The following is a 25665-nucleotide window of genomic DNA, read 5'->3' on the forward strand; positions in this document are numbered from 1 at the left end:
GATATCTTGGAGATCTTGTCCTCGGGAAGGCTGATGGTATCTTTGGCTGTGTTGATGATGACACCTAGATGTAGTAAAGTCTGGGAGGGTTGAAGAAGACTCTTGTTGTAATTTACAAGAAATCCGTGATCTTCTAGGGTATGGAGGACCCTTCTGGTGCGCGACAACGACAGTTGGAGTGATGGAGAGCACACGAGTAGATCGTCTAGGTACGGGTGTACCTGTATCCCCTCGCGTCGCAACTCTGCTATGAGGGTCACCAGCACCTTGGTGAATACCCTGGGGGCTGACCCCAATCCGAATGGGAGGGCCTTGAATTGAAGATGGACTTTGTGGTAAGCAAATCTTAGGTACTTTCGATGTAGAGGGTGGATCGGGATGTGAAGGTAAGCCTCGGTAAGGTCGATGGACGTCATGAATGATCCATGTTTTAGAGCCTCTATGATGGAGTGGAGGGTCTCCATCCTGAAGTGCCTTGTGGGGACAAATTTGTTTAAAAATTTTAGGTCCAGTATGGCCCTCCAGTCCCCGTTCTTCTTCGGGACAGTAAAGAAGGTTGAGTAAACCCCGGTGAATTGTTCCAGAGGGGGCACTCTTTCTATCGCACTGATGTGAAGGAGATGGTTGATTGCTTCCATAGTGCGAAGATGTTTGGTTTCCGATTGGGATTTTGGAGAGGGAATGAATCGGTCTGGAGGTGCCGAGCTGAATTCGATCTTGTAGCCCTCCCGTACCAACTGGAGCACCCAGGCATCCGTCTGGGAGCCCACCCACTGTGGGAGGAAGTGTTGGAGTCTTCCTCCCACGGGGATAGGTTGGGCGTCACTGTTTGTTGGACTTTTGGAACTTGCCCGTCTTATCTCCTCCTCTGAACTGGGATTGCTGGAAAGGTCGGTTGTAGCGTCCTTGCTCCTGCCTGCGAAAAGGCTGGTTGTTGTGAGACCAGGATGGTCGCCTGCTGTCCTGTCTAAATCGTTGGAGGGTATGGAAAGAACGAAAGGAGTGAGAGAAACCCTTGGTTTCCTTCTTGGATGTTTTAGGCATGGTTCGCTTTTTATCTTTGGTTTCAGCCAGCATTTTGTCTAGGCGTTCGCCAAAAAGCTTTCCCTCTTGGAGAGGGTAAGAGAGAGGGACAGTTTTAAACTTAGAGTCCACCTGCCAGGTTCTGAGCCATAGTGCCCTGCGGATTGCCGCATTGGAGGACATGGACCTAGCCGAGAAGGTAAGGGCATCTAGAGATGCATCCGCCAAGAAGGAGGAAGCTATGATGATCCTGTCCATGCCATCTGTGATTCTTCTATCCGCTCCTGTAAGCAGCTGAGAAATCTTTTTAGCCCAAGCTATGGAGGCTCGGGCTATGATGGCAGCAGTAGCAGTGGCTTGGATGGTGAGGGCCGTGGACTCATGCACTTTCCTGGAGAGGAACTCCATTTTGCGATCAAACTGGTCTTTTATGGTGCCCACCCCTTCTTCAGACAGACCATCTGGGGTCTGAAGGGAAGCTACTGGTGCGTCCACCACAGGCAAGGCAAGCAATTCCATGGCTGGGGGAGTCATTTCATAAAGCCTTTTGACTGATAAAGGGAATTGTCTGTTTTGAGTGGGTTTGTCCCATTCAGCTCTAATGAGTCTAACAAAGTAATCAGGTAGAGGGACTCTCCTGCTCTTTGGGGCCCCCTGTGGGAAGTAATCCTTAGTACCCACCGGCCAGACCTTGGGTGTAGACTCATCTGGCTTAGAAGGTGGCTGTTCAGAAAGTTCTAATGCGATTAGGGCCTTAGACAGTAAATACTGATAATCCTCAGGGGGAAAAAGCCTAGGCTGTTCTTCCCCTGGAGTGAGATCAACGTCTGTGTCAGAATTGTATTCCCCCTCCTCCCTATCTTCCTCGGAGTAGTAGGATTGGGAATCCTCAATTGGTCCCCCTTGCCCCTGAGAGACAGCACTGGAGGCCTTTAAGGCAGCTTTGGTGGGCCAGGGACCAAGGGACCGGGGCTGGCTGCAGCAGGGTTCGCTAGCCAATGATCTGGAAGGAGAGGAGGCCTGATCTCTATGCTGAGGGACCTGAGGGGCCTGAAAAGGGGCATTTTGCCTGGCCTGCCTGCGGTCTAACACTCTTTCTATGACCGCCTCCATATCACTCAGGGTAAAAATATTTGCCCCCGCCTGCAGGTTCCCGGCGCCCGGTACATTACCGTCCGGCGATCCGCGGTTCCTGCCTGGGCTGGAGAGACCCGACTGCTCAGCACACCGAGAGGAGGGAGAGAAGTCGTTAGGAGCGGCCGCTTGGACACCCGAGCTGTGCTTTGGGTCCCGCGGCCGCTTGTGGCTCTTGTTGCTGGAGCCGCCTGCAATCCTTGAAGAGCCTATGTGCTTGCGCTTGGCTGCCGCCTTTCCCGCCTTCTTTGAGGTGGCGGCCGGGCCGGTAGGCTCCGAGCCCTCCGAGAGTCCGCCTTGGCGGCTGACGGAGGAATCCTCGTGGGACTGTGTCCCTAGAGTCCTAAGGGACTGGTCGTAGTCCTTTAAAGAAAGTAAATCGTCCTCTCTGGGGACGTTCTTTGTCGCGTCCGCCATTTTGGAACGGGTCGGGCGCGAGCAAACTAACTTAACTTTTTTTTTTTTTTTTTTAAAGACAAAAGACAGCACGAAGGACACACGGAACGAACAAGGAACAACTGGGAACAACAATCAAACAATTAAACAAGCCTAAGAGCTAAGGAGCTCTGCTGATGCGTGCTCTCCCTGCAAAGGCAGGAGAAAAAGTGGAAGCTGGAGGCTTTCCCGCCCAGGAGACAGGAAATGACAAGTTTTTAAGTCCTGCCTCCCTGAGCAAAGGGCGGGAAAACCCAAGCTTCAAGATGCCCCTTTTGCCTGGAGCGGGAAATTCACAACAAATTAACGTGAGGATGTTTTTAAAGTTTTTCAGCTTTGATGTAGCTGTCAGGGTTGCTCTCTCTATGACAATGCAAAAGTCTGCAGACAAGAGATTTGACATATTATGGATAGATACCAAAAGAGCACCCTGACCTGGATAGCCTAGACTAGTCTGATCTCATCAGATCTCAGAAGCTAAGCGGGGCAGGCCCCGGTTAGGATTTGGATGGGAGACCACCAAGGAAGTCCAGGATCATGACTCAGAGGCAGGCAATGGCAAACCACCTCTGAACCTGTTTTGGTTGAAAAACCCTATAGGGCCATCATAAGTCAGCTGTGACCTGACAGCACTTTTCATCATCGCCAAGAGAGCAATCCTCAGCAGGTCTCCTTGAAAGTAAGCCCCATGTTATTCAACAGAGCTTAGTCCCAGGAAAGTGTATTTCGGGTTGCAGGGCCTAGATGTGATGCTGATGAATGGCAGACAAAATAAAACATCAACAGGAAGAAGAGAGTTAAGTCCCTGTCTATCAACACAACAGCCATCTCTATCAGAAAAGACACAGAAAAAAATGGATGCTAAACAGGTCTTAATGAGGGACTCTTATTTTCAGTATGAATAGGTACTAAGTCGGTAAGCAACCATGTGGTAACTAACTAGTGGGAAAACTAAGAAAATAATAATGCAAATGATGATCTAACAACCAACACAAAACATAGAAGTGAAATATTCTAGAACAGTAGCAACTAATCAAAAGTAACACAAGGCTAATATTTATCCTTTATCTCAAACTTAGCAAATGAAGGATGCAAATTCATTGGTCCAGGAAGCATAAAATGGGCGTAAGACTGACAAAAGTACTTTTCCACAAGCACCCTTACCCAATTGTCTCTCAGTTCTAGAGACAGGCTATGACAAATCAACAAAAATGCAGTAAAAGGTGCTTTGGGTTCCCATTAGGGTTGCCAACCTCCAGGTACTAGCTGGAGATCTCCTGCTACTACAACTGAACTCTAGCTGATAGAGATCAGTTCACCTGGAGAAAATGGCTGCTTTGGCAACTGGACTTTATGGCATTGAAGTCCCTCCCCTTCCCAAACCCTGCCCTCCTCAGGCTCTGCCCCAAAAACCTCCTGCTGGTGGTGAAGAGGGACCTGGCAACCCTAATCCCCACTGGGCAGAAAGGCATTTAATAATGGATCCTTTAATAATTGATCATCATTAAACATGTTATAGCAGATGTTTTCATGACATATATTTTGAGTATGAAACCCTTGCCTTGAGAAACATTTTATTCATTCTAAAGTCTAACATTCCAAGATACAATAGTTTTTTTCAGTACTCCCCAAATTTCCCCAATTTTTCTGACCAGAAAAAAAAACGGGAAAAAGTCCTCAGGAAAAAAGGGGGAAATGTTTTCCCTCTGACTTTTTCTAGTTTCCCGCCAATAATACTTTCACATCTCTAGTATTCTATAAACAAAGCAAACACACCACAGCAGATAAAGCTACGTTCATATTTTAATTTTAAAAATCAAGTATACTTTAATAGATTGTATCACTTTTTATATTTTTCAGGATTTAACGTTGTCATATTAATATGTTTTGGAAAAATGCCGAAATGACATTGACCCAGCTGAAACCAATCCAGATGATACTCAACAGATTGAAACTTGCTGGGACTGGAAGCAACTTCTGTTTGCTGAATGAAGACTTTATCCATATGTTCAAGAAGTCGGAATTACTTTGAATCTTCATTCAAGAAAAACAAACCTTAGTTTCAGCCTCCACAACAACAAAAATAATAAAACATGGGAATTCAAACTTGGCAATGTTCTCAAGTCTTACACTCACTTTTTATTTTTAGAAAGGATGTATTAATTTACAGTCAGAAAAAAACACACAAAGAATTTAAAAAAATGTTTGTCCCTACTTACTAATTAAAAAAAATCTTCTAAAAACAATCCTAAACTCTGGGAAAGTAGATGTATTAATTTTAAGTTTCAGGAAGGCATATCCATGCAAAACCCTAGCATATATAGAATAGAATGTGTGTGTGTGTTGTGTTTTAAGTTGCTTCCGACTCATGGCGACCCCATGAATCAACGTCCTCCAAAACGTCCTATCGTTAACAGCCCTGCTCAGATCTTTCAAAGTGAGGGCCATGGCTTCCTTTATAGAGCCAATCCATCTCTTGTTGGGTCTTCTTCTTTTCCTGCTGCCTTCAACTTTTCCTAGCATGATTGTCTTTTCCAGTGACTCTTGGAATATACACATCAAAAAAAAGGCACTTTTCATCTAGAGCAGTGATACTCACTCGATAGCTCCGGCGTCATAACAGGCTCTTTCATATGCTATCTATGGCACTACTGAACACCATTCCACGTTCCTAAAAAGCAGGTAAGGCCATTGTCTGAGATGGCTTGTGGATGGCAGGTGGTTCACACCTTGCAACGGCCACTGTCCGAAGGACAGCAGAAGCTACGGATAGGAAGAAAGATGTCATGTAGATTCCTCCCTGAGAGAGCCAGCATGGTGTAATGGTTAAGAGTGGATGACTCTAATCTGGGGAACCGGGTTGGTTTCCTCACTCCTATACATGAAGCCTGCTGGGTGACCTTGGGCCAGTCACAGTTCTCTCCGAACTCTCTCAGCCTCATCTACCTCACAAGGTGTCGGTTGTGGGGAGAGGAAGGGAAGGCAATTGTAAGCCCGTTTGAGTCTCCTTAAAAAGGGTAGAGAAAATTGGGCTATAAAAACCAACTCTTCTTTAAATATATATATATATATATATATATATATATATATATATATATAAACCAATTTCTCAATTGACACTGTAACAGATGAACAATTTTCCTCCCAGACACACAGAGATAGATCACTAAGGAAAATCAACAAGTCTCCCTCATATGCCTTAGGCTTTAAATCAATAAGTACAAAATGTATTTAAGGAATGGCACCAAGATATTACTTGGGAATCACAGTATGTACCACCAGTATAAATCTTGGTGTGCAGAATCCAGGAGCATCAGAATGTGTGTAACACACAGAGATGGGGAAACAAACATGTCCCATTATTTTACCATTGTCCCACTTGGAGAGTCATCACAAGGCAGGAGGGGGTATGGGGAGAGTTCAGAGGGAGGGAGAGAAAGCGTATACAAATTTGAAACAAATAAGCAAATAATTTAATTAATTCTTAATTCTTCAATTATTCTTTATATTTTAGGAGGACTAGAGAGAGCGGTCAGAAAATTTTCGAATTTACCAGTAAACGGTCAAATTAACTCTAATTTTAATTGCTTCCTGGTAAAAAAAATGTTTACCATGTCACTGGTGTAAATTTCAAGATGACAACACAAAGATTTGACTCTTCTTTCTAGACCTCTTAAGAAATGTCTGTCATTCTCAACATTCACTAAGTTTACATATATAAACATATACAAAATTAGGAGCCTCAGACCAAGTCAGACCCATCTAGCTCCGTGTTGTCTACCCACACTATCATAGAATCATAGAGTCGGAAGGGACCACCAGGGTATCCTAGTCCAACCCCCTGCACAATGCAGGAAATTCACAACTACCTCCCGTGCCCACACCCCCAGTGACCCCTACTCCATGCCCAGAAGATATGTAGCCAAACAGTTCCCATCTCCCGGACTGTGCTATCTGGCACCCACCTATACACGTGTCGCCACCGTTCCAGGCGTGTGCCAAACCCCCAAGCGCACAGGGAAGGGCTCATGCACAGTCCCGCGAAACAGGCATGAAGGAACCACGGGCAGGACCAGAGTGAACCAGAGGGAATACATTTTCCTGTGACCCCGTTCAAGTGTCCAGTAGAAGCCATTTCGCAAGGAACAACCAGACACGTAGCCAGCACCCACCCAGTCATCTGCATGATTAACAAACTATCGGAAGCCTCCCTGGTATCAGCAACGAAAGATCGCCCCTCCGGTATTGCGAAAGGATGCGCCCGGACGCAGCTGTTCGCGCTTTTGCATCCAGCAAAATAAACCCATCAGCGATCGTCTCCTGACCCTCCCGGAATTGCGCAAGCCATAGATTTTAGTTAGCCTGTCTCAATTGCCCCTGTCACACCTTAGCAGCTGACCATTAAGGATTTAACCTTTTGTTCACCATGGGAACCACGAGGGGATAATCCCATTATCCCCCACCCCAAAAAGAGTATAACTGGGGTCGCTCTCAGCCACAAGCCACCTTCCTTTTCCCCTCTCATACTTTCTGTCACTCTGTTGGTGTGGGTTTTGCGCAGCCCAGCCACAATACCCTCCCGTCTCGCTGTCCGAGCCCCGGGAATCCCTTGCCCCCGCTTTTCTTGCATTCTAGCCTCACAGAACCCCAGACGCCCTCTACAGGATCAGATGTAGTATTGCCCCTCTACAAAGGGAAACTGCAACATTGGCGAACGTCTCTATTCTACTACCTTTATTTCTCAGGCTCTGTGTGTGTTTGTAAGAATTTGTTTTGGTTTGTGTGTGAACATATAATCAAGTAAACACCTTTTTAATTTTAATTAAATCACTTCCGCCTTATTCTTTGAACCTCGGAATAGACTCAGGTTTAGACACAGGTTTAGATCCTGCAGTTATGCCCAGTGCCGGTTATTGATTTGCTAATTCCCCCATATAAATATACATAACCGAGCAATTTGGCAAACAGATGGCCCTCCTTCTCGTCATCTGCTTAAGGTCATAGAATCAGCATTGCTGACAGATGGCCATCTAGCCTCTGCTTAAAAACCTCCAGGGAAGGAGAACTTACCACTTCCCGAGGAAGCCTGTTCCACTGAGGAACCGCTCTAACTGTTAGAAAATTCTTCCTAATGTCTAGACAGATTCTCTTTTGATTTAGTTTCAAACTGTTGGTTCTGGTCAGACCTTCTGGGGCAACAGAAAACAACTTGGCACCAGTGATATCAGTGATACTCAGGCAAGGGCCATTTCCTGCCTTACTGTCTGAGAAGCTTTAACTGGAAATGTTCCAGTCTGAATTTGGGACATTCAGAATACACAGCATCTCAGGCATTTATTTCCCATCCCATTAATGTAAAAATTCCCAGAGGGGCTCATAACACATGCAAAGAAAATACAATATGATACTTAAAAACAACAGCATTTAGATCAAATTAACAAGCTTGGTTAAAAAAAAACAGCAGAATACAATGTTCCTTTAATCCAGGGGTCTCCAAACTTTTTGAGTCTGCGGGCACATGTGAAATTCTGATACAGGGAGGTAGGCACAACCACAAAATTGCCACCACAGGAGGCAAAAGCCACACACACAGTGCAAGGGAGAAGATGGATAATTTTAAAAACACACTGGGTAAGAAGAGTGAAAGAGAATAAAACCAACCCTGTTGTGGCACCTGCTGCTCAAACAACATTATTTTAATCTACCCAACCAAGTGAAACTCCAGGGGCCAGTCAGAAGCCCTGCTGGGCAAATGCCCCACCTAGTCCCACCCACTTTCTCAAAACACTTGGTGGGCACCAGGACAGGTGTTGGTGGGCATCCTGGCGCCCACAGCACCACATTGGGGACTTGATCCAGTCAGTCTACCCCTAACTAGCAGTGGTTAGAAAATCACTCAGGAAAATAAATCTGTCTTAGCCCAAGGCTAACAAATTTACCACCAGGCAAACCTCCCTGGGGAGTAGGGTTGCCAGGTCCCTCTTCACCACTGGTGGGAGGTTTTTTGGGCAAGGTTTGGGGAGGGGAGGGAATGCAATGCCATAGAGTCCAATTGCCAAAGCCGTCATTTTCTCCAGGGGAACGGATCTCTATCGGCTGGAGTTCAGTTTTAATAGCAGTAGATCTCCAGCTAGTATCTGGAGGTTGGCAACCCTACTGGGGAGGCAGTTCTAATGTTTTGGAGCCATAACCAAAAAGTCTCCTTTTTCTGGTGCTCACACACTGTACCCCAGATAGTGGGGGCACTTAAAGCAGGGCCTCCATAAATGATTTTAACTGAAAGTCACGAACACGCAGGAAAAGGCGACCCTTCGAGTACTCAGGTTCTAGACCATAAGGGCTTCACTTGCGACCATCAGTACCACGTTGTGCCTGGTGGAAACAAGATAACAGCCATATGATCTATACCAGGGCTTCTTAAACTTTTCCCACTCGTGACCCCTTTTCGCCCGAGAAATTTTCACACGACCCCAGGTATATAGGTATATAAAATAGGTATACAAATCAAACATTTACTGATAATAAATCAAATTTTTGTGACCACCACATTCAGTTACATGACCCCATTTGGGGTCGCGACCCACAGTTTAAGAAGCTTTGATCTATACAACTGCTCTAAGGGTCTTGCCCTGGATTCCCTTGCAAAGAAGATTATCTTGAAGGACAAGCAGACATAGAATTGGGCATCATTGTGTAATTCCTACTTGGGCTGTGTTGGAATTTTTTAGAGAAGTGGGCTCTAAGCAGAGTAAATAAAAACAAGATGTTCGGGTTATTATTCTGGACATCTTCCACCGTTATTTAGACAAGCTAAAAGTTTTGCTAAGTTACCACTTTGAACTTAGCCCAGCCAGCATTTCCTCTGGAAAATTCTTCTCAGACATTATTAATGATGAAAACGAAAGCCTTATGTGAAATCAGGCTATGAAAATGCCGTCCTGCATATCAACCGAGTCTAAAGCTTGTCGTTACGCTTAGATACTTTAAATAAAGGTATAGACCAGGATCAAAAGAACTGTATCCATATACCAAAAAGGGATTTGAACTCACATCATCCAAACAAGACACCCTTCCCTGGGATGGTACATCAATATTACAGAACACGATTATAGAATATGGTGGTGAAAAGTGCTATCAAGTCACAGGTGACTTATGGCACCCCATAGGGTTTTCAAGGCAAGAGAAGTTCGGAGGTGGTTTGCCATTGCCTTCCTCCACATGGGCTGAGAGAGTTCTGAGAGAACTGTGACTAGCCCAAGGTCACCCAGAAGGCTTCATGCAAAGGACGTGGGAATCAAACCCGGTTCTCCAGATTAAAGTCTGCTGCATAAATTGGGGCCAATACTTTCTTTCTCGCTTGGGTCATTTTTGAAGTCTGAGGAAACTTTCAGAAGCAACTGGGGGGCGGGGGGAGGCTGCAACTCAAAAAAAAAAAAAAAGTCCTGACATGCCCAAGTCTTAGATGCACCAGGACTGCATTCACACATAACATACCACGGACTCAAGTCTTGGATGTCCTGGAACTCAAACACTCCCTAGCCACATGTGCGGCCCAGAAATTAAAGATTTCCTGGCTCCACAGTTTGCCATGACATCCAAAACAGATGAAATCAAACCCTGTGTTTTTTTCTCTTGCCTACAAACCCAGGATTAAACTGCAGCTTGGAATCCAGGTTTGCCCAAGCGACACATCACACACAAAAATATGACAGTATGTTGGGAAACAAGAGATTTTCAATATCTGATCCACATGGAGGGGCAGGAGGGAGAGATAAATAGTGGTGGATAGAGTGTTAGGACTAGGACCCAGGAGACCTGGGTTCCAATTCTACACTGCCTTGAACCTTTCTGTGTAACTTTGAGCTGGTTAAACACTTCTCAGAGTCATGGATCTCAGCTGGGTCAAGAACTGTTGCGAAGATGGGAAAGGAAGAACCCTGAGCTCCTTAGCGGAAGTGCAGGGAGAAGGGGACAGCTGCTGGAAAGACACATAAGAAAGCACTTGGTCAAAACTTCTTTTTTGCTATTTACTCTTAATCACTACACCACGCTGGCTCTCCATAAAACAAGCAAGCTGGTGTTCCAACCATTCTGTGATCTAACATGATTGTGTTGTACAACTTAAAAGGGTTAATACAGAAAAGTATTTATGATATTATTTTATAGACGGCCATGGAACACAGGCAGTGTCTTATCCAGGCACTGCTTAGCTTCAATAAGGCTCATGAGCTTTCACACCATTATGGTATAGGACAAGAATTGTGACCAGAGAGATGTTTCAGTGTATTTGTTATTAAAGGGTCCACATGGCTTTATTAGTTTGAAATATGAGAAGGAGATCTTTTTAAATATTAGTTATATACTGATTTTAACTGATTGTCAGCTTATGATGAAACATGATTTTTCCTTTAAGGTGCCTGTACAAATGCATCTGGCAATGTGGTTATTATGCCAATAAAGGTTCATGTATGTATGTATGAGCTTTCACACCATTCCCTAGGCCCCATCCTATTGCAGAAATGGCCACCTCCATCAAGTTTGTCACAGCTACCATCATGGCTTCTCACCGTAACGTAATCTACAACCGCAAGCTTCAGAACATGCAACCCTCTTTAAAAGAGACAAGATGGTTTCTACGGAAGGAAGAAGTCCACCTGACTGATAGGAGCGTTCAGATGATTAGTAACTATGGGGCGTGATCCAAAAACAAATATCACCCAATTACACCCCCTACTCCCATTTTAAGCCACTTTAAAGTCTTCAGTCAATAATACGTAGGTACTGGGCATACACATTTGAAAAAAAACGCAAGTAGTCTTACAATGTTTATTTACTCCAACATGACAATTTCAGAACAAAAGCCCGGCTAAACAAGCCAAATCCTTCTGTTCCTTGGAGTAAACACTCTTGAAAGGTGGTATTATACAATCAAAATCTTTCCAAGAACTATATTTAGTATTCTTTACCGGTAATTATCAAGGATAAAAGTTTAAAAACACAACAGCATAAAAAACAGAAATTAAGCCAAATTAAGTAAACACAAGAAGGAACTTGGCCGGCAGCACTTTTCAATTTGCTTTCTCTTAGGATAAAAGTTGAGATGGTTGAAATAAATAGCGGCAATTCAGGATCCATACAGCATAAGTGTCCCAAAGCAGATTTTCATGTAATCAAGAGCTCCGTGCCCACTGGGAACTCCCACAGAGTTTGGCTCAGATTACACATCCACAACAGTTCCACTTCATTGTGTCTCACTTTTCATTGCTCTCAGGGAGTGTTCCACATTTCCACAACTGCAAAGCTTGATCAGAAGCTGACAACCCTGAAACTCTGCTTTTGGGGATTTCTTCCTTAAAAATGCAAAGCCGCAAGTTTTCAGCGCATCTGGCTGAGATCCTTGTCAAAACATAAGCTGTCTGGTCTGATTTATTAAGCCTCTTCCAGTCTAGCACTTGGTCTTTTTTTGGGCACTGAAACCATCTTGGCCACTCGGGCTGATGACCTGTTAATTCTCTTGGACCACTCAGCCACCTGAGATGCCATCAACCATTATATCCTTCTAGTCCATCCAGGATATACCACCCTCCGGCAATTCTATTACTACTTAGAGGTCAGCTTCCAGAGGCTAGATGGGGATTTTAGCACCATCTCAAGCCACTTAACATAAAATCCAGAGGATTCCATTCTTCACTTCCTCTAGGTAGTTTAACATCTACATAAAATCACTGAGAGATGTCTGGATGTAGCATCATTAGCGGGCTAATGACACTCAGCTTTATTTCTCCTTTTCCTTACATTCAGACATGAATAGATGTCTGGTTTTCAGTAATGAGATGAACCAGTCTAACAAAGTAAAATTCAAAAAGGCAGTGCTACTGCTGGGGGTTTGGTTTATGAAAGAGGGGTGTTCAGCCTTTGCCAGTTGAAGTTGTACCTTAAGGAGTAGGCTGGTAGCTCAGGGTGCTTTTAGATCAGACAGATTATAAAGAAGAATTGGTTTTTATACCCTGCTTTTCTCTACTTTTAAGGAGTCTCAAAGCGGCTTACAATCGCCTTCCCTTCACACACACACCCACAACAGGCACAGAGTTCAGAGAGAACTGCAACTAGCCCAAGGTCACCCAGCAGGCTCCATGTGGAGGAGCGGGGAAACCAACCCGATTCACCAGATCAGAGTTCGCCGCTCATGTGGAGGAGTGGGGAATCAAACCCGGTTGTCCTGATTAGAGTCCACCGCTCTTAACCACTATACCACGCTGTCTGTCTGAATCCTTCTGGGTCCTTCCAATTTTGGCTGGTGTATCAGTTCTGACCCTTCTTGCATAGAAGTGACCTTGGCACAGTCATCCATGTTCTGGCTACATCCCCTTTTGATTACTGCGATGCTTTTTATGTGGACCTTCCCTTGAATACCACATTTTAGTGTTTTCAAAATACAGCAGCCAAACATAAAGAGCACACATTCTGCAATCTATAAAGCCCCTGAAGTCTTGGGTTAGAACATAAGAAAGGCCCTGCTGGATCAGACCAGGGCCCATCAAGTCCAGTAGTCTGTTCACACAGTGGCCAACCAGGTGCCTCTAGGAAGCCACAAACAAGACTGCAGCAGCACCATCCTGCCTGTGTTCCACAGTACCTAATATAATAGGCATGCTCCTCTGATAGATACTAGAGAGAATAGGTATGCAGCATGACTAGTACCCATTCTAACTAATAGCCATGAATACCCCTTTCCTCCATGAATATGTCCACTCCCCTCTTAAAGCCCTCCAAGCTGGCAGCTTGGTTCACAGTACCCTTAAGACCACCTTCTCTCATATAAACCCCGATGCAGGTATTGCTGAAGTTAAAGTGGTAGTGACTGGAAGGGCCTATTCTGCAGTGCTGCCACATCTTTACCACGGGCTGCTCAGAGACTTTCTCTTGGGGAGTCCACTGGTGAGATTTGGGCACCCAATGAAGACCACATTCTCTCAGGATTTTGTTTGATTCTGCTTATTACTTTTATTTATTTATTTGTTGGGGGTTTTTCCCCTGTATTTGCTTTTAAACTTATTTATCGTCCATTATTCAATTCCGCTTTGAACAATATTTTAAAATGTTGCTTGCTGGTTTCAGCATCACTATTGGAAAAGCAGGACGGAAATATTTTACGTAAATGAAATAAGGGAGGTGACTGTCTTTCCCGCATGAACAGTTGCTCAGAATAACTGGTATACTGAGCTAAAGTATTATGCCTTGAAAACCAGTTTTTATACATCGGAAACCTGTTCTCTTTCTTTCCTTTTCGGCTACTAAATGAATCTGAAAACAAGGTTTACAAGATATTTCAAACCTCTACGAAGCAGCGTTAAACACATTGAGCCACACGCTGCCTTGAATTTTTCTCACTCTACTGGTAGATTTTGCAGCTTTATGGAATACAAGTATATACTTTTTATTAGCTATAATCATTATATTGGCGAAGAGGGGAAGTGTCCATGCCCACTTGTTTGAGGCTACTGTAAACTTGCCCATTCTTCTTATCCAGAAAAAGAAGCTCTTAACAACTGCTAGGCATTGAGAAAGCAGCTGTCCACAGGAGACTGCAAAAGGATGCGGAATGTTTCATTTCTTTCCTACAGCTTCTCCAAGGAGGCAGGATATGAGAATCAGGGAAATAATATTCTGATTTTTGGGTAGTGCTGTTGGGAGGACTGGGATGTACAAATTTAATGTGCGAAGGAAGGTCTCGACCTGAACACTTTTAGTAATTCAAACTCATTACTCAGCTGCTCAGCTGAGGCCACTCATTCCTCCATGCCTCGCTGCTCTAGAGAGGGAAGAGACTTGCATCCCAGGGTGGAGGATAGGAAGGAGCAGGTTGCTCCTGATCATCCAGCTGGGGTGAGAGGATGGAAGCGACTACCATTGAGTAAATGAGAATTGGAATCTGGGTGTGATACCACCTCAAAGCAAAGTCTAAAGGGATGGAAACATAAATAATAGAGCTAACAAGTGGGGAACCTACAAGTACTTGCAGGAGGCTCCTCTTTCCCCCTCCTGCACTATTTCTTTCCCTTCCTTGGAAACCCCCATAGACTCTCCCCTTTCCCCGTTTCCTTCTCTCCTTCCCACTCACAAACCAAACTACTTTTTATCTGTCCCCATTTTGAGCCATATTCACTACTTTATTTGTACCCCATGTTTCTCCACAGTAGGGAGTCAAAGCAGCTTATATCACTCCCGCCTCCATTTTATCCTCACAACAACCCTGTGAGGGAGGTTAGACTGAGAGTGTGTAACTGGCCCAAGGTCTCCCAGTGAGTTTCGACAGCAGAATGGAGATTCAAACCTGTGTCTCCTAGATCCTAGTCTGAAATCTTAATCACTACACAACACTTCTGTTGACAGTAGCAAGCAGTGGAGCCTGGGTGAGTCATGCAGGTTGCAAAGTAGGTGGCCTGGGCCAAATGAATCCTGCCTCAAAGGCCAGAGGAGCCCTGAAAAGGGCCATGCCTCCTTCTCCCACCTTTTACTGACAGAAACCAAGACCTGAAGGCAGACAATACTGTTGTGGTTGCCTAGCAACCCCATAATGGTCACTGAGAAGCACTGGTTTTTTTGAAGCTACAGGTGCTGCTTCTCTTATTTGTGTGTGTGTGTGTGTGCGTGCGAGCGTGCGTGTGTGCGTGTGGGTAAACACCTCCAGGCTTTAAAAAAAAAAGATTTCAGATTTTTCTGCAAACCCAGGACTTTTTCAGGTTTGGACAAAGAACTGTCTTGTCTGTTCATAGCCCCAATATTTGGATTTCAGTATCCACAGATGGGGCCATGTAAAGAATTACGTATATTGATGAAAGCCACCTTGAGAACTCCAGTGGATTAAAAGGCAGCTACATCGTTATAACAATAAATTAATCCTAGTTAAATCACTGACAAGCAAAGAACAAATTCAGCTAATCCATGTGCTTGATACCAACAAATAGTATATCTTGCTATTTTTAAAAGTGCTGTTGCTTGCTTATAATCTTCAGAGATGGCTAAAAGCAAAACACTGCTAACCTTTTCAAGTATTAAACATGTCAGAAATCCAGATGATTTGACTGACTTGTTAATGGTAATGTAAGTTTTTCCTCTTATGAATCTGTGATGGCTCAAAGCAAGGTACATTCTCCTTTAGTAACTGTTCAATAGCCCAGTGTAAAATAACATGAAGTAACATCTCTTGCAGGTCATTAATTAAATACTGTGAAAAACCCTTTATAACTTTGATTGTTACAGTCTTCCAAAAGGATGAAAAATTGTGGACAGCCAATAATACTAGTTCAACAATGAAGAAAAATAGCCCCTGCCCCCCCCCATTTTCTAATCCGTCTCCTACATAAAATCCACTGAAAGTCACCCAACATCTAGAACAGATTTATGGTTTAACTCAAAACAAACACATCAGAAAAGTGGAATCATTGTGAAGACCATTACCTTGAATTCTTCTACAATAATAGCCAAGGCCTCATGTCCACTTCTTCGCATGTCTTCCAACTCAAGTTTATGCTTCTCCTGAAAGCAAACATATAATCATATAGTAAGGTGACATCAGATCAATTGGAGGGGAGCATTTTGCACTTTCACGAGCTTAGAAACCTTCTGCGATGCACAGCTCCCATGTGGAATTCCACAGGCATCATAGTGATGACCTAATACTGTACTACATTAGCAGCAACTGTACTCGTCATTAGCGGTTCCAGAAGTGTCTTGAATTCTTCTATTTATATACAACACACATCCTATTAACAATGAATGCTTTCAGACATAATAATTTCTCCTGTACAGTTGTGTACCAATTTTCACATGCAATTTACCACTGTGCTGGAAAGCGCACTTTTTACTGAGGCAGAATCCCGGAACCATCTGTTAGCATAGCAGTCTACTGGAACAAATTATTGATGACATGTGACATGGAATGCTAACCCAAAGTTACGGGGAAAGTTTTGCTTGCCCAATATCTGCAACTCAGTATGGTGTACACACATTGTTTTACTTTTTCTTATGCGTTACGTGAAAAACATGGTTATTCTTTACTACTCAATCTAATCCCATTTCAAAAAAAGTATATAGAAAATACATATAAGGAAGGAATATTAGTTAGTAGTGTAGCATTAATAATTATATGCAGATCATTGATCCAGGCCAGGTGCAAGGCCAGCTGACTATTAAGTAGGATAAAATGTGGGCATTACATTAAAGAGCAGCAAATCATTAATCATCATGTTTGGCAACCCCCCAAATGGCACCTAAGGGCGCCACAGCTCATGTTGATACACTTCCTACTGCTCACTTGCACAATGTTGTGATAATATTCAAAAGATCTTGAGCGAGAACATGATAAAACAAAGCACTGCACTCGTCCCAGTCTAGCACAACAAAGCTGTGGACCTTTGGCTTGGCCACGGACCATCTCATGTTTCTGGGCTTGGAAACCACTCCATTGCTGTGCCTAGAACAAACTTTCCCTTTGGAAAAGGAAAATAAAATAGCACCAGTGTGGTGTAGTGGTTAAGAGCGACAGACTCTAATCTGAAGAATCTGGTTTGATTCCCCACTCCTCCACAAGAAGGCTACTGGGTGACCTTGGGCCAGTCACAGTCCTCTCAGAACTCTCTCAGCCCCACCTACCTCACAAGGTGCCTGTTGTGAGGAAGGGAAGGTGACCGCAAACCACTTTGAGACGCCTTAAAGGTAGAGAAAAGCTGGGTATAAAAACCAACTCTTTTTCACCTCTTCACCAAAGCAAAGTTCCTGTCCCAGCTCTCCTCCACTTCATCACCAAAGGACGTGCTTCGAAATACCCCAGAGGCATCACTGTTGTTTCTGCAGAGCATCCATTTGGAAGCAGCCACTATCATCTTAGGACAATGCTTGGGCTAGCCCTGACATTTTGCAATTGGCCATTTGGTGGTGGTACCCACTACGGTCTCTCAAAATTCCAAGGTTGCAGACTCAACAAAGTTGGAGACCCTTCTTTATCTTCATTTTTGATCCAAACAAGGATGGTAACAAGCATGATGGCTTTGGGTCTTTCTGAGGCTCAGTGGTAGAGCATCTGCTTCGCATGCAGAAGGTCCCAGCCCAGGTTCAATCCCCAGCATCTCCAGTTAAAGGGACTACACAAGTAGGTGATGTGAAAGACCTCTGCCTGAGACCTTGGAGAGCTGCTGCCGGTCAGAGTAGACAATACTGACTTTGATGGATCAAGGGTCTGACTCAGCAAAAGGCAGCTTCATGTGTGTTCACGTGTTCTACAAGTTATACACCTAGAATGTATTTCACTCCTAGAACTTTATGTAAGACTGCATCTTTGAATAATTTAACACTACACAACTTTCGTTTGCTTGGACCTTAAAACAGTATTGGAGTCTCAAGAAACGAGCATTGTTTAAAACTATCTGATTTCCACTGGAAAATCTAGACTAATTTACCATTTTGTTTCACCCAGTATTTTATCTGCTGGATACTTAATCACACAATAAGTTCTATCTATACAATGGAGTCTTTCCAAACAACATTTTCTTGCTCCTAAAATGGCACCCAAAAATTAGAAGTATGAGCCTACTAGGTTTGATAACCAGGAAAATTAACAAAGAATCTACCCTTAGTTTATTCTTTATTTTGGCATGTAAATATCTTTAACTTTGAAGTTACAGAGAATGAAACTGTATAGTTAAAAGGAATGTCTTTCCACAATGGACGAAATATATATCCGAACTGGAAAGACTACAAAACCAATTTTTCCATTTCCCTTTATGCTTTTCAAAAGCAAAAATGGCATCTGGATGTAAATGCTGATGCACACTGGAGATCAAAAGCTTTAACTTTATTATTGTATTTACTGGTGCAGCCAAATATGGGATACTTTGGCCACAATCCATTCTTACATGCAAACAGAGCTTCCTTCATTATATGTTACGGAAAAGGAATACATGCCATACGCTTGTGGAGATCCATCCACCTAAAATGATGCGAAACCTTTCCATACATGAGGCTCTGAATCATAACTACAATAAACACTAAATGCATATGTTGAACAAGTACTAACTTTACTCATTAATGCTGTACTATTGCCTTACAATCTCAAAACACCTGAGAATGTGCTTGAGGCATTACAGATCTTGACAGTTAGCTTTCTGGGAGGGAGGGGAGAAGAAAAGGAAAATCAAACAAGCTCAGTGCTGCCTGCTTGGCAAGTATATAATAGGTCGCGGTACTTAAAAAAGAAAGAAGCAGCATACATTTTAAACACTTGATGCGGAAACAAATCAAAATGTTACAAAAGACATAGGATCAGGTTTCTATTGTGTAATGGAAAATTCATCAATCTGTCATGCAAGTATCACAGACTTCTTGCTCTAATATCCCTGTGATGAGTTACCTGTTAATATAATTTAAGAAGTGGTGACAGAATGAAAATATGTTGAAAATATGAAACACTATCCAAAGGATTACAACATATATTGTTAAGGGCTGCTGTTTATTACGTATTTGGAATACTTTGAAAAAACAGAGAAATTCAGATAATCCCATACTTGGCTTGAAAGGGTTGAAAAAAACTTGCTGACTTGGACTACGTGGTTTCCAGGCCTTCTGATTCCTTTTTTTTATTTCAAGCTCATCCGACCAAAGATCTTGAGCGCATCATACATAAGACAAAACAAAATTTACAACATCATAGAGTGATAAAATATTGTAAACAATATGGCTTTAAAATCTCGGAATTCATAAATTATTTTAAAATTACAAATATAAGAATGGATAAATATCTTTATAAGGATAGCAATATAGACAATACATTGATAATATTTCTGTTTAGCACGATTTAACTTTATCGTGATTGTAAAGACAGGACTATTGCCAAATATTTGGCGACACCTCTAGTTATTTCTGGGTCCGTGTCTCCCATCAGTAATGAAACCACCCAGGGGTCAGCAGGGAGATGATGTTTTGATAGGATAGGAGCAATCCAGAGGGCCCTGGGTGCAGACCACTGATCACAAAGTAATAGGTGATCTATTGTCTCAATTGCTCCTGATGCACAAGCACATAGCCTATCTGAGCCTTCTTATTCCAGACCTTCCATATCCACTCCTCTTGTGAGAAAATCCTTCACGTCTGCCCTGGAACCCCAGTGCAAAAGGAAGACAGTGTAGGAGCTTTCGGTACTCTACTATATCTGGCAGGCTGTACCAAAGCATGGGCCCCAGTACTGAAAATAAGTGTACATGGGCTGTAGCTGAAAGGACCTCCTGCACAGAGGGGACTATCAGAAGTGAGGCACCTGATTACCTTAGCTGACATATGGGATCATATAGGGAAAGATGGCCTGTTCCCTATGTAAGTCCCAGTCCGTGAAGGGCGTCTTCTTCTTCTTTAAAGGTACCAACCAGTACCTTGAATTATGCACCCAGAAACAAATGGGAAACCAATGAAACTGCCGAAGCACATGTGTTATGTGATCCTGAGTGTGCGTGTGTGTGTTAAGTGTAGTCAAGTTGCTTCTAACTCATGGCAAACCTATGAATTAATGACCTCCAAAATGTCCTATTGTAAACAGTCTTGCTCAGGTCTTGCAGAGCGAGGGCCATGGCTTCATTTATTGAGTCAATCCTTCTCAAGTTGGGTCTTCCTCTTTTCGCGTTGCCTTCAATTTTTCCTAGCATTGTCTTTTCCGGTGACTCTTGTCTTCTTATAACATGACCAAAGTATGATAGCTAGTTTAGTCGTTTTAGGTTCTAGAGATAGTTCAGGCTTGATCATACTGGTGAAAATCAGGGGTTACTGCACTTTGTATTCCCAGCAATGTATTAAGAGTTTGAAAATGTTATAAAAAACATCGCTTTAAAAGGGTTTTTGGATACCATGGCTAATAAATGGTTGGAAGACATCTTCACAGCTAAAGGGGCCAAACAAAGTGCGAACAGTATTTTTTATAATGTTTTCAAACTCTTAATACATCGGTGGGAATACAAGTGCGGTAACCCCCAGTAACCTAGTGGATTCTGTACCAGTTGAAGTTTTCAGTTTTCAGGGGCAGTCCCATGTATTACAATAATCTTGCCTCGAGATTACAATGGCATGGATCAGCATGGCCAGGACAGCAAGGGGGCCAGGTGGTGCACTTGGTATAGATAACAAAGGACTCCTAGCCACTTCCTTGACTTGCTTTTCAAATGCCACTCCCAGGCTTTTCACAGTCAGAGAAGCAGGCTGCCATGCCAGCAATTTGTACTGGTGGCAACTCAATGCGGTTGGCATTCCCTACCAGCATCGTGTCTGTTTTAACGTTCTCTGGGGAGCATAACAGGAGAGGTGGTCCCCTTGTCAATAACGAGCAGCTCCCCTTGTCAATTTGCCCCTTGTCAACGATTCTTCAGTGGAACAGGCTTCCTCGGGAGGTGGTAAGCTCTCCTTCCATGGAGGTTTTTAAGCAGAGGCTAGGTGGCCATCTGTCAGCAATGCTGATTCTATGACATTAGGCAGATCATGAGAGGGATGCCATCTTGGCCATCTTTTGGGCATGGAGTAGGGGTCACTGGGGGTGTGGGGGGGAGGTAGTTGTGAATTTCCTGCATTGTGCAGGGGGTTGGACTAGATGACCCTGGTGGTCCCTTCCAACTCTTATGATTCTAAGTTGTAGTTGATTACACTTTTGTATTTATCATCTTGTTTGTACTGTTTTGGTTTTGAATTTTTGTAATCTAGCAGCTACATTGTTCTCAGTTTATTTTATACTTTTTAAATCCCATTATTTGTTCTAATTCAGTAACCTGCTTTGAGTTTCCACAAGAAAGGTGGGGTATAAATACTGCAAATAAATGTTTGCATGTATGAGAACTTCTGGAATAAAAGCTTACTCCTTTGTCCAAGAGAATCACACTGCAATCCTAAATGAGGTTACACCCTTCTGACCCCATTGACTTCAGTGGCCTAAGAAGGGTGTAACTCTGGCTTTGAATTGCCCTGTGTATTTCCTACGCATATTCAACATTTCCATTTCATCTCTGAGTGGGTTGCCTTCTGCTTTCTTGGCAGAATGGAAAGTTTCCTTATTTCCATCAGACTTCAAAGCAACCATCAGCTAGTCTGTGCAATTAACAGATTAAAAAAGTGAAGTTTAATTGACTGTTGATCAAAGTCCTCAAGAACAATACCAATATTCTATGTTATAAAAATTGACACAAGAAAGGTATGGTTACATATGATATTCATTATGCTACATATTGAATATGCGTGTACTTTTAGCAACCATAGACTTCTGTATTGGGGAAGATTTTTTTCTGATGCATTTTCAAGGGTTTCAATCAGAACCTTACAAAAGCTCTCCACAAATAATTATATTTATGGTTATGCAACTGGCAAAATGCAAAACAAGCTGTTCATAGTGCAGGAAATTTCTTTATTACTATGTTACATTCAAAGATTCTAAAGTGCTTCTAGGTCCCAGGTTTGTAAAACTAAAAATGCCACAAAATATTGTCGAAGACTTTCACGTCAGGAAAGAAAACGTCAGGAAAGAAAATACCAAGACCACGGTTACACAGCCCGGATAACCTACAAGAACCAATAAAAATGCCACCTTAAGAATCCATTTTGTCTTCTGGGAAGTAAGGTGGCAACAAAAATGAGCTGGATCCTATACAACTTAGGGACTCCTTCGGCAGTAGTGATCTCTCCTTGAGAGTGTCCTCTTGAACACACCGTCTGTGCAGCAAGTTAAAACAAGTACATGGGGAACAATATTCCTGGTAATTTTCCTCAGCTCAGGAATGCTCTCCCTCCTCAGATTCACCAACCTTGAACAAGCTTTGGAACTTCCTTGGATTGGGTAGATACACGGTAAATGGGGAATATGCATACTTTCCCTGCTGAATAGCCACGCCTCACATGATCAACAAAAAGATCCGTTTCCCAAGGTTTCTGGGAACTGCAGAGAATGGAGGGATCCATCCTCTTTGACCACAAATAAATACAGGCTCTTTAAAGCAGAGGGAGGCAATGGCAAACCATCTCTGAATCTTGCCTTGAAAACCCTATGGGGTTGCCTGAAGTTAGCTGTGACTTGATGGCATGCGCACACAGACACACACTTAAAAGCCAGAGCAAAATTGGTGGACTCCTAATTTTCTATTGTCTACTGATGAAGTGTCTATTTTTTTAAAAAAATTGTCATTAAGTTTTTTTATAGGATGGGTATTAATTTTTGGTGAACCTGAGTCATTTGAATTGTCTTACCCATCCTACATTTGTCTCAGGTATCATTTGCCTTGGTGTATAACAATCTGACCAGGGAGTATCAATTTAAACCACCATGAAAAAAACCTGCTGATTTAAATAATTCACAGTGGGTAGCAGTGTTAGTCTGTTTGCAGTAGTCAAAAAGGGCAAGAGTCCAGTAGCACCTTAAAGACTAACAAAAATATTTTCTGGTAGGGTATGAACTTTCGTGAGCCACAGCTCACTTCTTCAGAAAGCTCATACCCTACCAGAAAATATTTTTGTTAGTCTTTAAGGTGCTACTGGACTCTTGCCCTTTTTGACTACTGCTGATTTAAGTAAGCTTTCTATTTCTACTAAACAAGAATGCATATGGATTGGCTGCTTTAACAAGGAAAAGATCTGTTTGCATTTAGAGTTCTTGTATTAATCAAGAGCGTAATACAAAATCTCTGGTCATGCACTGTATACGCCATCCATATTGCAGAACTTACATTTGCTCAGAGAAGTGATTGTGAAATGAAAGATTTTTTTGGCTTTCTGTATACACATGTAGATCTGAAGACCTAAATTTCCCAAACTTTCTAGAATCAAGGGCTGGTAATTGCTGTGCAGTGTGTTTCTCCTTGACATAACCATGTAGTGTGGTTGGCAGAGTATCAATATTCATATACTGTACAAAACATTTTTTACCACCTTTCCACCCAATCAGGGTTCACAAAGTAGCGAATATAACATTAAAACACTTAAACATTTAAAATACAGTTTAAAATATAAAATTAAATTAAAAACACAAGCAACAATAGAAAGAGGGCCAAAAACCACTAATGGGGAGATGCCAATTTCTCATATTCAACCACAAAAGTCATAATTCTTGCCCCTGATTCACTCCTTTCCAAAGAACAGCCGGTATTAACACAATGTTCTTGATACAGAGGACAGCAGTTTTCAAACATTATGGCTTGGATCCAATGAACCAGAGAGGGATAACTCTATTTTATGTCTTTGCTTCCTGCTGTTGAACCCTGAAGAGGTATTCCTGAAAGGCAACGGATCTTCTGGAAAGTTATATGACATGGAACAGCTGCAATGGCAAAGGGAAACCAGACTTCTAATAACTTTGTTAATGTCCCACACCCCAAAACTGGAGAAAACAGAATTCGGAGATCTGGCTTTCTAAAAAGGATAGTACCAAACCTTGGAACAAGATACACAACACCAGTGGGCTGGTGTCCAACGGTAATCTCAGAATGGAAGTACCCATTTTTAATGGGCAGGTGTCACAAACTAATCGCTTGAAGGACACTTACCACCCCTTTTTACACAAGTTTTTTTTTGTACTTTCTGACTAAGAATTCTTCCTTTGAGCTTTTCTTCAGATGAAAGTAGCTTCTATCAACTCTCGTGATCCTGTTTTGCCTCCAAAGTGGAAGGATTAAGCCCAGATAAGAGTAATACAATATTGGAAGGCAAAAGTTACCCCTTTGCTGTTGCACACACCCACGATCTCATTTAAAATGGTGGTGGCCATCAAGTCACAGCTGTCTTATGGCAACCCCACAGAGTTTTCAAGGTAAGAGACATCTGGAGGTGGTTTGCCATTGCCTGTCTCCGCGCGGGCTGAGAGTTCTGAGAGAACTGTGACTGAGGCCACCCAGCAGGCTTCATGTGGAAGAAGGAGAATTGAACCCAGTTCTCCAGATTAGAGACGGCCGCTCACAACCACTACACCACACTGGTTCTTACAAATGCAATATTAGTGTGTTACTGTAATGACTAGAGTTGTGCATATCAATAAACCCGAACCAATAATAAACCTGAAATTAGCCGTTTTGGCAATATTCGGCTTTTGGTTTTACCAAATACCAAAACCTGGGAATAAAGACGAGGCCAGATAGCCAATCGGCTTTCCCCAGGCTTTTCCCTATGGGAATTTTAAAAATGAGTTCTGGGGGAGGCATTTTGGAGGTAGATTTCCCAATTTTTCAGGGTAGGTTCAAGGGACCCTCCTTGCATGAACCCCGAAGTTTGGTGAAGATTGGGTCAGGGGGTCTGATTTTATGGGGTCCGGAAGGGGTCACCCCCTCCTCCATAGAGAAGCACTGTAATCTTTAAAATACTTATCTGGTTATGACCTTCATGTTCCAGGACCCAAACATCTAAATGACCACTTCCCCATGGCCCTCATACAACAAATATGGACTTCAGGTTGCCATCAAATGGCTATTCCCTCCATTGAAGGTAGCCCACCAGGCATCAACTAGAGGCCATGCCTTTCCCATTGTAACTCCCATTTCATAGAACAGGAACCCTGAGGAGGTGGGAGGGGTGCAACCTTTAGAAACTTTCAGAAGGCACTGCAAAGGCATCTTATTTGAAGATTCTGATGGGGTACAACCTGCAAGTAGCTTGGGGAGGAGAAGTGGAATTATTTGGGGTCTTATTTTGTTGTTTTTCAATTGCGGTGTTTTTAATTATGATTTGTAAACTACCCTGAGCTACAAGGAAAGGTGGGGTACAAAGAAGAAAAATTGGTTTTTATACCCCGATTTACTCTATCTTTAAGGAGTCTCACACTGGCTTGCCCTGACCTGGATGGCCCAGGCTAGCCTGATCTCGTCAGATCTCAGAAGCTAAGCAGGGTCAGCCCTGGTTAGTATTTGGATGGGAGACCACCAAGGAATACCAGGGTTGCTGTTCAGAGGAAGGCACTGGCAAACCACCTCTGTTAGTCTCTTGCCATGAAAACCCCAAAAAGGGGTCACCATAAGTCGGCTGCAACTTGACGGCACTTAACACACATAAACCAGCTTACCTTCTCTTCCT

The 25665-nt window shown here is 43.0% G+C and overlaps 1 protein-coding gene across 1 annotated transcript in view; it reads right to left on the reverse strand.

Annotated features, from left to right (window-relative positions):
- Positions 1-25665, reverse strand: part of CCDC91 (coiled-coil domain containing 91) — a 97456-nt gene that overhangs the window by 51108 nt on the left and 20683 nt on the right. Inside the window, exon 6 of the mRNA XM_056862740.1 lies at positions 16054-16131. Coding sequence (XP_056718718.1) covers positions 16054-16131 — 78 coding nt within the window. The remainder of the gene's footprint in view (positions 1-16053; positions 16132-25665) is intronic.

Source organism: Euleptes europaea, chromosome 17 (assembly GCF_029931775.1).
Source record: "Euleptes europaea isolate rEulEur1 chromosome 17, rEulEur1.hap1, whole genome shotgun sequence".
Taxonomy (NCBI): domain Eukaryota; kingdom Metazoa; phylum Chordata; class Lepidosauria; order Squamata; family Sphaerodactylidae; genus Euleptes; species Euleptes europaea.